This window comes from Argopecten irradians, chromosome 10 (genome assembly GCF_041381155.1).
Source record: "Argopecten irradians isolate NY chromosome 10, Ai_NY, whole genome shotgun sequence".
NCBI lineage: Eukaryota > Metazoa > Mollusca > Bivalvia > Pectinida > Pectinidae > Argopecten > Argopecten irradians.
This window is the reverse complement of record NC_091143.1, coordinates 26,372,286-26,387,645: the sequence shown is the minus strand read 5'-3', so window position 1 is coordinate 26,387,645 and position 15,360 is coordinate 26,372,286. Positions and strand designations below refer to the sequence as shown.

Here is a 15,360-nt window from a genome sequence, read left to right as displayed (position 1 = left end):
AAAATTGCACGTGTTACCCAACTTGTGAAATGGACCATTTCGAGTGTCAGTATATCCGGCTGATACCTAGTGCACGTGAGAAGAAGTACAGTTTTAATTCAAGTCTTTATGCCAGCCAATACAGCAGCTGTCAAAACGGCTGGGGTGACTGAAAAAATACATTCCGCAGCGCAAGAAGCGATTTTTCTCTGCCTAATTACCACACCAGCTGTTGTGCTGGTCATTTAGAGGGATTAGAAGGGGATTGGATATCACGAAATGTTCCCTAAATTGACATTCAGCGCCCATTACTCCTGACATATAGATACGGTTTTAGTAGATCGACTCAGAACAAAACACCACATGATACACGGCTTATAACGGTACATACAGAACTTAATACTCCAGTACAACATGGCACCAATTCTGGTATTTTACATCTATTGTTATTTTGGTTTTTGAATTCAGCGTCAATTAAGTTTGTAGCGAAATGTCGTCTCTTGTTTGTAGTATTTTTTGACAAAGTACCGCGTAAGCATGTGTCTTCTTTCTACAGAGCAGTTGATTGTTCAATGGACGTATAATGATACAATTATGTAACGTCATATACCACTAATTCATCAACTAGGATTATTGCTCAAATGTTATTGTACTTAGAAAGTACCAACATTTGTTTAATTCATATACGATCCGAAATGATTTTTTTTTCGAATTTCTCGAAGAATAACACAGTGACGTTTTTCAATAATCTAGTTATAAATGCAATGTTTTTATATACAAAAATGATTGATTTCCTTAGTACAAAATGGAAAATAAATTTCAATTAATACAAAAATGTCTTTCAATGTTTCTCTTCGATATAATAACGAAATTCCATGAATATATACTCCATAACCCTCTGTAGACAGAGGTTATTGTTCTGTTCCTGTGTGAAGGAACCGATGACATCTCAACAATGGGTGTCTGCAGTTGTGGAAGAAAGTGACTTGTCGACTAATTAAAGTTCTTCTGTGCGTGAGAGGCCAGCCAACTCAATATACAAATTCTTAAGGAAATAGCATTAGCCAAACAAGGAACTATTTCTTCTACTGAACAGAATTTGAATACATTTGATACAACAATAGATTTGTATTGTCTATCTAGACGTTCTCTTCTTTGTTACCAGAAAGGCCACGACAAGCAAAATATTGATTTCATGTGCATGAACATGGACGGTTTATAGTTTTTAATATTAAGTTGTGTATGATTCTATTGAACGTTTTCTTAGCCATATAACGACAGACCAATCGTTAAAGGCTTTAATGTATTGATACGCCATCAGACAAAAGGGAAAAAAATATTTCAAAACTTCCTTTGGCTTAGTTTCTTGTTTGATAAATATTCATATCACCTTCTATTATAATATGAGAAGGCTTTGGCATGTCCATATCACATTCGGTCTAGTCCAGGAAGAGCAACATAGACCTTGTGATATACTATGTATGTCTTTTTGTGTTAATGATGTTAAATAATGATTTGATGTCTACTATTTACAGTCGAACAACATATGGTTTTCACACCTAATAACATCAGACGCTAGCGCTACACAGAATAAATAGAGGACATCACGCAATCTAGAAATAACAGGGGCTGTACTTAGATTAAAGGATCCCGCAGTGACCCTGGCTAGGGCATACATTTACACCCGAGGTGACCCTGGTTAGGGCATACATTTACACAATGCTGCTATTATCTCTAATCATGACATTTCCTAATTTCACGAATTTCTATCGCCATCATCAAGATCGCAGATAGTGTACCTGTATTCCCTAACCAAGATCTCAATATGTCCCCAACCACGATCTCAATATATCCACAACCAAGATCTCAATATATCCACAACCAAGATCTCAATATATCCACAACCAAGATCTCAATATATCCACAACCAAGATCTCAATATATCCACAACCAAGATCTCAATATGTCCCCAACCAAGATCTCAATATATCCACAACCAAGATCTCAATATATCCACAACCAAGATCTCAATATGTCCCCAACCAAGATCTCAATATATCCACAACCAAGATCTCAATATATACCACAACCAAGACCTCAATATATCCACAACCAAGATCTCAATATATCCACAACCAAGATCTCAATATATCCACAACCAAGATCTCAATATATCCACAACCAAGATCTCAATATATCCACAACCAAGATCTCAATATATCCACAACCAAGATCTCAATATATCCACAACCAAGATCTCAATATATCCACAACCAAGATCTCAATATATCCACAACCAAGATCTCAATATATCAATATATACCACAACCAAGATCTCAATATATCCACAACCAAGATCTCAATATCAACAATCACAACCAAGATCTCAATATATCCACAACCAAGATCTCAATATATCCACAACCAAGATCTCAATAACCACAACCAAGATCTCAATATATCACAACAAACTCAATATATCCCAACAATCAATAATCACAACCAAGATCTCATAATCCACAACCAAGATCTCAATAATCCACAACCAAGATCTCAATATATCCACAACCAAGATCTCAATATATCCACAACCAAGATCTCAATATATCCACAACCAAGATCTCAATATATCCACAACCAAGATCTCAATATATCCACAACCAAGATCTCAATATATCCACAACCAAGATCTCAATATATCCACAACCAAGATCTCAATATATCCACAACCAAGATCTCAATATATCCACAACCAAGATCTCAATATATCCACAACCAAGATCTCAATATATCCACAACCAAGATCTCAATATATACACAACCAAGATCTCAATATATACACAACCAAGATCTCAATATATACACAACCAAGATCTCAATATATCCACAACCAAGATCTCAATATATCCACAACCAAGATCTCAATATATCCACAACCAAGATCTCAATATATCCACAACCAAGATCAATATATCCACAACCAAGATCCCATATATCCACAAACCAAGATTCCCAACAGATCAATATATCCACAACCAAGATCTCAATATATCCACAACCAAGATCTCAATATATATCCACAACCAAGATCTCAATATATCCACAACCAAGATCTCAATATATACACAACCAAGATCTCAATATATACACAACCAAGATCTCAATATATACACAACCAAGATCTCAATATATACACAACCAAGATCTCAATATATACACAACCAAGATCTCAATATATCCACAACCAAGATCTCAATATATCCACAACCAAGATCTCAATATATCCACAACCAAGATCTCAATATATCCACAACCAAGATCTCAATATATCCACAACCAAGATATCAATATATCCACAACCAAGATCTCAATATATCCACAAGCAAAATCCAGATAGTAAAATCCCTATCAAGATCCATTTCCCAAATAAGATGTATCAAAATGTAGTGTTTTCCCTTAATAAATTGTAATATAGAGTGTTGCCATCGTTTAGGTTACCGTTGTCTTTGTCATTAACTAAGCCTCGTTAACACTGACCCAATAACTCAATAACGTACTCTGTGTGATACTTTCCATATCTTGTTACTTATTTCAAAATTTTGTGACCAATATGGTTTCATTATATCGAGCCAGTCCTAATGTATGTACAGCGATTTCAGTCATTGACCTAACAAAACTCAGTGATAATGGTCAGTCTGTTGGACGGATGGTTTGCCTGTTGTCAGTATAATGTGATAAGGTGGCGTGTGCATTTTTTTTTTTTTTTTTTTTTTTTTTTTTTTTTTTTTTGTCTTTAACAGCATGTTTCAGTGGCATATCACTATAAAAAGAAACACGAATATACCGCTGTCTCCCAAAACATATACAGACATTCACATTGGGAAGCCTTCTTTAAATGACCCTGACTGTTAATAGGATGGTAGGTCTGATAAACCAAATATCGAACATTTAAACCAATCACCACAATAGATATTTCAATAGTACTTAGACATTGCGATCTCAAAACCAGGAACAATAAATAATAAAGAGCTATAAGTGTGGTATCGGTTATGTGTCGTTTATGGCCCCCGGGATAAATGTGCTTTGACTCGTAGACAGTAAAACTGTTAAGTTTTGTAAGAAAGTTGTTAGATTGCCCACCAAGTTTTAAACTGGTGAAGTGTAATATACGACCTTCTTGACTGTTGTGTAGTAACTGGGGACGCTGTTTATGCCAAAGATAGAACGATAAAACCCCTTTACACAGACAGCTGTACTGTTGCGTCTTATATTTGTAAGTTCTAAGTTATAGTATCGTTTTTTCAATGTTCGGTAAAGATGAGAAAGGTTGAAGTATTTTGGAGTAATATTTTGTTGTAGCTATAACACATTTGAACTTCACATTGACGCTGAAACATTTTGATAAATTATTGGGAGAGAGAAGAACCATAAGCACTCACTTCCACACATACCCATCATTCACTCACTTCCACACATACCCATCATTCACACACTTACCCATGCGATCATATATTGAGGAAGGTCATTTGTCTCGTGTTCAATCTGACAAATTCTACAATTGGATATAGTACATCAAGTAATCAAAAACAGGACATATAGTTTTTATACAATATCATTTTATTTGTTACATGCGTTCCACATTAGTCAACAAAACGGATAAGCAATCGAAACAAATGATGTACCAGTAAAAAACCTTGTGAAAGCGTTCGACCCTTTAAGCTCTTAGTAGACAACTTTGTTTGAAATTCGTCGGCAAATTCAAAATCTGTTCGTGCAATCTCTAGGTTCGGTGTAAAAACGAACATTAAAACGCTTGTAAACAAACACTTCAAATAAATGTTAAGCATCCTCCGAAGCTGTTAGAAGAGGAACCCGGACGTTCACTGTAATGTCGAGAACCAGACCCGGGTCAAAGGTTCCGCCAGCGTGAAACGTCAGCAGTGTGGTTGTAAATCAAAATGGCGGCTATTTGATGTACTTTTATGAAAATATAACTTCAGACGAAAATCATCGCCATCAAATATCTTCTCCGCGGGGCATATACACATTACTCCACACGTAATGTGGTTTAGAGTTAACAGTATTGGGACTCTGAACAAACAGAAAAATAACCGTTGTTGATCGTGATTCAGATATAGTTACTCATAAAATGGTGACTTTGTTTTCCAATGCTCATAAAATGGGCAAAAGGTTTGTCCCTATGAATAAATATATTATCAGAATAATTTACAAAAATAAATTAATTTTGAGATGTTTTAATTTCAGTTAAATTCATCTACTTATGAAACGTAACATACAGTTTAAGATAAATGTTCTGCAACGATTTTCCTTATACAAATGAATGTGGTAGATATTTTATTATGAAAAAAATATGGCGTTTACTGCCTTTACACGGACATTGTCATATAATTTGGTAACAAATACTTTAATGAAGTAAACAAAACCCAAAAAATATCAATTTTAATTTTTGGTCATAAATCATCTTTACTGCTAATAAATTTCGTTAATAAACTTCCAGTATTTACAAAAAAAGAAAAGTATCACAATGTAATGTCCATGACATATACAGCACTATGAATCACGAATGACCACGCTGTATATGACACCTTAGAAATCTCTTTGACATTTACAAGGAACATTTCTGATCAAATTGTCAAATAAAATAAGATTGATTGCCTTACTTCAAACTTATTAATTCACTTGGTCTTTGATAAAACTTCAATATATTGTATCTTAACACGTAAAGTGTGTCTTATCGTACCGGTAGGCTTAAGGGAAACACCGGGGGCACATAGAGGTCGGATATTGTCAACATCCTAGATAACAAGGCTTTATATTGCTATCAATCGATACGCACCTTGAAACAATCACCAAAAAGATCATATATATGATAAGAAATATTTCACCCCACACCTGAGAAAATAAGGCAATGATAGCTATTGTAGTACCGCTGGCTTACCGATACACCTGGACAAAATTTCATCAACGTTCTGAAACTTAAGAAAATATTTCAAATTCAAAACGCTTCATAGAGAAACGTTATTATGGTTAACCCCCAACTTCCGCATTGTTTTACAAATTGACCCTTTAAGTGAACACAGTTTCATTGTGTATGAAACATTAACGAAACTGGACTCCAATCATAATATATCATACGATATTATTGTGTGACAATTAATTAGAAATGAACATATATAATAGTAACATAAAAAATGCAACAGTAAGTAAATGAAGAAATAAAAGCATTCCTGAAGGTAAGTAACATGAACTTTAACTATATATTTCTATGACAGAATACCCTTGTACCATTGTTGTGGATACACTAACCTATACCTGTAATTAGTATGTTATTCTAGGAGTATACTATCCGTATGTCGTATATAACTACTAGTATGCCCTGTTATAGAGCATATATGCTAAACATGTTACCATTGCTTCTATCACAAAAGTAACTTAAACAAACAGTTAACAGAAGCTTGCAATAATGGGAAGTATCATGGCAAAACTTTAGTGTCGTCAAATGCAAAATGGAAAGTATGAAATAGAAAGAAAAAAGAAAAGTCAAAGATAGCAGAGAGAAAAAATTTAATGCAAACACATGAAAAGGCTAATAAAATATCTCAAGCAATTTTCATTTCTCTGTATGTTTTAGTCGTGTTTAACGTTTAGAACTATTTATTATATGTCCACGTGATGTTTGATTAGTTAAGAAAGAAAAAAAAACGTGGTGTGATTAAGTTTAGACAAATATAAATGAATTGCGCTTATTTCAACCACTCTTTGACATCCGTGAGTATCTGAACGTTGTATGTGTCTGAACATTCGTTGAAAATCTTCGAAATGGTTGTACCCGCATTACAGTGTAGCAGACACCAGTTTCACGGTCTTTGTATTATCATTACTGTTGTCAATATATTCGTTTTTAATAATATCAATAATATATTTGTTCGCGTGTTTCTATTAATAGAAAATGAAATTCACATTACTTTCGTATATAATACCACTTTATTCATTCCGTTCGTGGATGTGCCCTTTTGGATCAAACCTGACAGGGAATGCCATATCTTATTTATGCATGCTATTTGTGACTGGCGGGAATCCTGTCATTAAAACGCAATATATTTTATTTTATTGATACTTTAAGTCCGGCACAAATTGTTGAAGAGAAGAATAACGTTATCAAATCGTTAACTCCATTCTATTGAAATTTCAAAAGAGGAGAGCGAGGTGAGAAAGCTAATCCCGCGGACCTTTAGTACGCTCGAGTAACAACCGAACTTGCTTCTTGTCATTCTAAATGAAAAATAAATCTATTACATTTCACAACACGCTACTCCCAAAATTACCTTCGGCGTCTTCATAGGAAAACCTTGCCATCCCTCATTTGAGCATAAAAGGAACAGGACCAAAGGGAAATCGTCGAACGTGCTGATGATTGAAAAGTTACGGATTAAGATTGTAGAGAATGTATCCGACATTTTAATATAAAACATGTTTCAAGTGGGATATTGATGTTGGCCTTATGATTGTACACAATAGTTGCCCGGACTAGAGGGGCCATGGTGTCGTGTTCACTGTTTACAAATACAATATCAGTTCTGTACGATTGGTTACACTGTATAACACGAAATCGTTCCAGTAGTTTTTTCTTATGTTGCTAGAAGTTTTCGCATGTCGTGGGTAACATTGAAAAATGATAACAATTACGATTGAGACACTACAAGATGTATTAATGAGGTATCTGTATGTATCCATGGCGATAATTAAAAGCAACAAATATAGTCAAGATACAACCAGTGTTTGATACATAAACCTAGTACTAAATCAGATAACTCATTACTCTGGTCAAACGGAAAGTGATTAAAACGCCAGTATGATTTTTCAATTTATTGATTGGATACCATTGGTATATGACATATTTAAATGTCAATATCAATAGATCATTATGCCATAATGTATCGTTTACATTATGACAAGTACCTGAAAATACATTTTCTTTTGACTAATGTTGTCATGCATTTTGTTTAAGAAAGCACACTTCGAACTCAATATTAATGAATTGTACGTTTAACCTTAAGATATTTAGACTGAGCACACATTTAACTTCAATTATATACTTGTTTCAGTCCATGAGTTTCGGGATTTGTCATCCTTTCATGTTATGTGGTCAAAACACTTATCCAAATTTAACTTGTTCTGAGATAGATGAAACATACTTTGTGTCAATAATCGAAGTAAATGCTATAAAGTGATCCCAATTTTAAACATCAAACCGAGACCGACTTCTAAAGCAGAGTAGTACCGCAGTGGGATGTTTAAATATCGTTTTATATAAAACAGAAAACTCTCTTTCTCTGTATAAAAGTACATTTTCTTTTCGTTCTTTTCCACTCTTTCGATAATTTTGTTCAAATTTGAACATGATACGGTTTAAATGCATACATAGAAATAAACCTTAGCGCTGTGTCAATAGCACAGAGTGGCAGAACAAACAAGCTTAATTGCTCATTCAATATACCATCATTCTTAATAGTCCCTCGTGGAGTATTGACGCTGAGAAAAGTAACCCTAGTTGTGTCTTAATCAAATAGAACATTCTGCTAAGATTTTTTACTCAGTCGCGATTACAAATTCATACCAATCCTTATAAATATTGCCATAATGTACATTATTTGAAGAGGGGTCAGTGTTTTTGTGTGATCACTGACAAAACTTCGGTAGCGAATCCGTGGTGCCAAAGTTTGACAGTAAAAATAGGTGGTGTCATAGTTATTGTCACGGAAATGGGATGTCATACCTTAATGATGTCACACCAAACAAATGGTAACAAAGTTTCTGTTTGTCAACCAATGTTTTGTATCTCCAATAAAGAATATACTTTAATTCGGTAAAAAAAATTTAAAAAGACTTTTTACAATTGTAGACAACATCCAAATAACTTCAAATAAATTCAATGTTTCTGTACTACAAAGTATATTACGATTATGTGTATTTATCACATTTGTCTGATATCCAGTCACTTCGCCCTTGTAATTTTTTGTTTGCATATATCACTTTTGTGTGAAATTACCTAGGACGCTAGTGTGACAAAATGGCAGCCTCCGTTGGATTTTTGTACTCCATTTTGACGTTGAAATTCTAAAAACAATGTTGGGTTTTTTTTGTAATAATATGATAAAAAGGTATCTTAAAATTGTTATCACTTCATATGAGATTTTCTTTCAAAAATTGTCATTTCAAACCGTATACATACATGTTTGTATATTACTTATGTATCATGAAATATTTGATACAAGCTCGAGATACATTTCACTAAATAATAACCCCAAAACATAATGAATTCTGTAAAACTTAATAAGTGTACTTGATGAAGTAAAAAATAATTACTAAGATTGTGGTTTTACAACTGAACATAGAGGAGCTTGAAATGAATACCTGTCGCGACAGGTGTGAAGGTAGGATTGATATAAAACCAATAAGACTGAGGGTATAGGACTATCCCGTGGTGGTGTTCTCCACACGTAACACACCAGTAGCTGTGATAACTACTACAGGTGTCTCGTATCAGGTTGTAACCATGTTAATATATTATATTCAAACATCATCAAAAAGCAAATTGGGCACGCATTAAAAATTAGGCATGCGTATATATTTACAATAAAATTTATTCGCAGGCGTATTTGATTACAGCAACAAAAATCTAGTATGCATAGGTATTTACAATTAAACTTTTTTGTTTATGTTAAGTTTAATTTCAACGCTGTTTGAAAGAAAGATTTTTTCGTAAAACGTGAATCACATCCAAGCTTATTATCGTCTAATTACATAAACAATATCAGCTGGTGCAAGCGTTTGGTTAGAAATGAAGCAGTTGTCTGCGTTACTACACTTATAAACACCTTATAGATCTCACACAATACATTTCTACAGACGGCTGTACCTTGCTGTGATTGCATTAGCCTGTTGTATTTCTTTCACCATAGTTTACGAAATGAGAGATTTGACACTTTTCACCGTGCCAAAGCCTCCAAGTACCTTGTTTCCGTTAGTCTAATGACACTTGAGTTGAACCAGGCTGGTTACTGGGTAGGACTATGTACCCAGATTGGGGACCAATACAAAGTCTGTTTCTCGGAGCTTATTTACTCGAACATAGGAAATCTTTACAACGCCTCAAGTGTCCAATAGAGCTCCCCGTGTGTGTATACTTGAACACCTGTGGACGATTTATATAGCCAGGTATTACCTGCTTTTTATAATCCCTTGTCAATGCTGGGTTTCACACCTTCGAAGAATTGCCTATTAAATCGACTCGGCCATGCTGTTCTGAATTCAATCCAGCTCTGATCTAATGCACAAGGACACTCACCTGCTAAATTATCGGATGTTCATATCTCTACCTGTATCACGATCGTATAAAACATTTAAAGTAATGTTCGGGATTATTTAACTTAAAAACCGGTGTTTATATCATCATTATTATAACTTCCATCTACCTTCAGTGCATTAGCGGCTGATACAACACTAATGGGATCCAGTGTATTGATAAAGTGCCCCGTGTGATAATTGTGAATTACCATATTAGTACCATTAAGAGGACAATGCATTGTCATAACGACTTGTTATAAATGAAGGTACATTCCAATAACAAAGGATTAGATATTCGTCAAGTAATATTCGTTTTGGGAATTTGCTCTCGTGATTGACGATTCAAATGAGAAAACTGCTTCAAACAACGCCAGTTTTGACAATCTGCATTCCCATATTTTGACAAGGGCTTTAAGAAAGCTCATATCCTGTGGGCTTTGTATGCCAAAAGAAACAATGAATAGGAATTGTACTCTTTTTTATAGCCATTTAACTGATAAAATTGTTCACACTTTTGTCTTTGACAGCTACTGCAAGACGGAAAAACTTCTGTTGGACAGATTCTGAATTCCTTTTCACCCACGAGGATTGTGCATGTGATTTGACAAAGCTAACTGGATTAAAACCAATTCATGCCTTGGGGATATTCCACAACTCTTTCGTCTCTTTCTCAAGCCATTGCAAATTATCTGTCTATAAAATGATATTAACGGAGTTCTGGTCTTTAACTACTACGTTTTTGTCAACCTGATTGGATTAAATTGTTTGAACGCACGTGAGCTTGACATTAGCCTGTCGTCTGGTGATTGCCGCTCAATTCTTGTGTCGTCTGCTCGGTCGCTCTGGATTTCTCTTCGCTGCACCTCTCTGTTAGAATCCTCCCAGAGACTATACATCTATGAAACCATATAGGAGGTGAGTGGTTTTCTCTTATTTCGATAATGGAATATACACTGATACTAAATATTGGTTTTGGCATTTAAATAAAATTGTTTTAACATTTCTAAGCTAAGGATTCATGTTATAGATACAAACCGAAATCTGCGCTTGATTTCACTATTGTAAGGAATATTTGATAAGGATATTTTTTTACGATATTATTACTGAAGCCATAAATTGCTATAATCAAAAATGGTGTATTTTGCCTAAGGCTGTGTAGTAATGGGGGATTTATGGCCCGTCGTAATCATTGTAATATCAGTTTATGACGAGAATAAGAACTGGATAATATAAAACGTCAAAAGATGTTTGTATATTCAACAAGGAATACATCTAACCTCCCACATAACAGTGCACATTTAATTGAAAAATCGAAAAATATAAATTTCATTGCTGGGCCCTTATAGGCAAACAAAGGGGAAATCTGTCTAGTTTCATTTCTAAGCTAATGGAAATAAAGCGATAAATCGGCCCCACAGATTAGCCAAAACCGGCTTTTTTATTCAAACAGTACAATTTATGTTTTTCCTTCTCGAGATGAATTTGTGAGAGATGGCGAAGGAAAGCCGGAAGTTGTTGATCATCAGTTACCAGTGAATTCTTGGTGTTCATTGGTGGGATCGCGATCTCTTGGAATCATTTCACGCTCTTTCATCCTTGATTAACAAACGATATTTTGATAACTCGATTTTAATGCTTTTTGCATTTTAAATTTAATTGTAATTAATAAGCGATGATCAGTGAGCTTGAGTGAAATTAATGCGTCCACACGACTGTCCTTTCATTGTTCTTGGTTTACGAATGATTATATTCTGGCTGGCAATTTATCATTCTTTAGTGCGTGCACTTGCGCTGAAATGCACGTGCACTTTTAACGCTGGGTCACCGGTACCCAAACAACTGTACATCAAACGATGACAATGATATGAAATAGGCGTGTTTAAATAAATCGACCAAATATTATACAAATGTCTTATTGGTAGTGTTCGCTCACGTTTATAAATGTATATTGCCTTAATTTTGGATTTTATCTTCACTCTCTATATATTTCTGTTTTCTATGAACTTACTTTAGACATATTTTTATCTGACAATCTTTTATTTCTTTAAAAAAGAAAACACGTTATCATTTTAATTTTTACTAGTAAGTAACATTGTATCATATGAATCAAATTTGTTCTGGAAAGTTTCATAATTTCTCATCTCGATCAGCTGGAGTTTTTTCATAGAATTATGTTAAATTTTAAAGTGAACAGTCGGGCAAGGATGGCTAAAGTCGGTAAAAATGGTGTGAACGTATCCAGTATAATTTCTTATGAAATGGAAAAATAAAATCTCTCGTCAAAATCTGTCTGCGTACGAAGAAATTAATTTAAAGTATGGGAATTCTAAAACGTCCTCCCGGCTCACTATGTCCGTGGTTACATTTCCACACAGCCTCGCATTCAATGCTTTCAACTTTTCTTTACTTTAATGGTCAGAACTGGGAAACTAAGCAGAACTTGACCGTCGTATTAATATGTGAGAACTTTTTAAAGGCCAATAAACGCATTTAGACTGGTTTTCTTTGCCCGACTATTCACTTTAATCATTCCATTAGTCTATATCACAATCATAAGTATTATTAATAGTATCCTATATTATACTGATAACGAATAGTAAAGATGTAGGTATTTACGATTTGGAATAAATGTTCACTCCAAATGAAATAGCGTATATCGATTTATTTTTATATTTGGGAGAATTTCATAACATAGACAAATATCTAAGGAAATGGCTAATAAATATTTATATATATTTAGGAACAAAAGAAAGCTCAGATTATGCCTTTTTTGTCAGCTATCTATAATTTTTGACGTCATTGCACTTATAGTGACGTCACAATCGCAATCGAGGGATATAAGTAAATCTAGTGGCATGGTATCTATGAAGCATTTACTGAATGAATTTACAATTCACTATTCGTAACAAATTTGGTTGTATATTATGCAATGTTTGCATGGGATTTAACAGAAGAATTTACCATCTATAGGGAATACCAAGTCCAAACAACTTTGTGTGGTATAGAAACGAAACGCGCGATATGAAACCATAAGAATCTCTGAAAACTTAAAAGATGTCAAAATGATTAAAAAGGACAACAGATGAATCAAATTTGTTTACAAAATGAGAATTGCATAAGGCCAAGATTTTGTTAAATTTTGATACCAACAACCATTAAAAATCCAACATTTTGGTTTATGTAACGTATTTAGATTTTATTAGAGCAATCCGTCCCTTTATCACTACAAAAATATGCAAACCCCGTAAGTAATACATTAACATTATCAGAAATACGATAGACATACATTAATGTTCGTCAGGAAAAAGGAAAAATGAACAAATGAGTAATTCGCCCTTACAAGACCATTCATTGATGTAAGGGACTTCATTTAGCTATTTTGTCCGTCCAGGATAACAAGTTTTTGTCCTCTAGAACTCGTCGGTAAGGGGCACCATACGACTGTTTAACTTCTAGGATCCGTTTACCATAAAACTGACTCGTCTGGGACTGACTAGTGACATGCATGCTGCAGCTACATCTAATTCGTTTTCCTATGTCCCGTTAATAACGTCAATGGTAAAGAGTTATGATGATGATTCGAAAAGGTCACACAAAATGACGAAATTACGCGTGAGAGGAGGTAGAAAGCACATTTACTTTATAATATGACTTATAAAAATAATGAGAATGTAATTGTTTCGTGTTTTCAAACTTAATTAGGGTGATGTATAATTGAATGTACAACTGCTGTAAATGAACAAAAAATGTTACTTCACCTCTTCTTAATGATTGCTAACATATTAGATACTGTAGTCTTATATCGATGCAATTTTGAATTATGTTGCATAATATATTGCGCCTGAAAAGGATGGATGTACTCCAAATTACACCACCTACGGTCCACATTCGCAACACTTTTGTGTAATTTAGATCAGTTTATCTCGTGTTTTACATTAGTGATACTCACTGACGACTGTAGATTGCTACTTACTTGTCTCAATTTGTCAGAGACACGCTCTACTAATAATTTACTAGTAGTATATAAGTTAATGCTATTCCGTCAAGCTATGACAAAGTATATTGCTTTTCTATATGCAACCTCCCGTCCATTGATCTGTTTAAGTTTTAGATCGAAACATCAGTAGGGTGCACTCCTTATTAAGTTACCTAAGCCCATAGCATCACTGAGAAAGCCAATTGTTTGGTGCTGTTAATTCTATAGATGGTCATATCCTACGAATCATTTATAGTGTCTCAACAAGAGTGAGGGCATGTGACATTTCTCTTGATACGTTTTTATTATAAAGCCATAACACAAATCTTGAGAGTCGTCTTACTTTTTTTTCGTAACACAAAATGATGACAATGATACAAAGAGAATAAACATTTGATTTGTGTCATATTTTGGACGTCTGCCTTTCTATAGTTTATTTTCACTGTGACTTGGTTTGCTGTTTTTAAGTCTGACGACTTTCCACTGCGGTTTGAATTCGCGATGTACAATTAAAAATGTCTTTTGTTCTGATAGTTGAAACGTTTTTGCGGTGGCGACATTTTGTCGCGAATTCTAATCGTCGGCAAATACGCGATATCAGACAATTTTTCTTGGGTCGTTCGTGACCAATTCCAACAAAGTTCAACCTGTGTATCAAGACATCTGGCTATAAAACCTCTATGTAAATCTATAACCTTAATATGGATTTACTAATACCTTTTTGATGGACAGCACGTAGTATGATAAAAATTAATTGAAAACAAATTAAAGTGTAGGGAACAGAAACGTGTAGATATAGTGGGGTATAAAATAGAATTTAGTTTAAAAAAGGGTTCGAAATGGCGATTCCGAATAGGATGATTTAATATAACATGGTAGTCAAGTTGAATTAAACAATTGTTAAGATTCTATTGATTTTATGTATGTAGTTATGAAGTGTTAGGAAGATAACCTAATACAGATTATAGTGTTGCATCGCCAAGAAGAAAAAGAACGCTATCAAATTGTTAAGACAATTCACCTCACATTTTGTATAT

General features: G+C 34.2%; 1 protein-coding gene across 3 annotated transcripts in view; it reads left to right on the top strand.

Annotated features, from left to right (window-relative positions):
- The window catches only part of LOC138333501 (repulsive guidance molecule A-like), a 58,968-nt gene that overhangs the window by 6,881 nt on the left and 36,727 nt on the right, over positions 1-15,360 (top strand). The window contains exons 1-2 of one of the 3 annotated variants that reach the window (XM_069281925.1): positions 9,830-10,613; positions 10,875-11,262. In XM_069281925.1, coding sequence (XP_069138026.1) covers positions 11,246-11,262 — 17 coding nt within the window. In that variant the 5' untranslated portion in view covers positions 9,830-10,613; positions 10,875-11,245. Of the gene's footprint in view, positions 1-9,829; positions 11,263-15,360 lie in introns of those variants that run through there. The other 2 variants (XM_069281924.1, XM_069281923.1) reach the window with 2 other exon arrangements.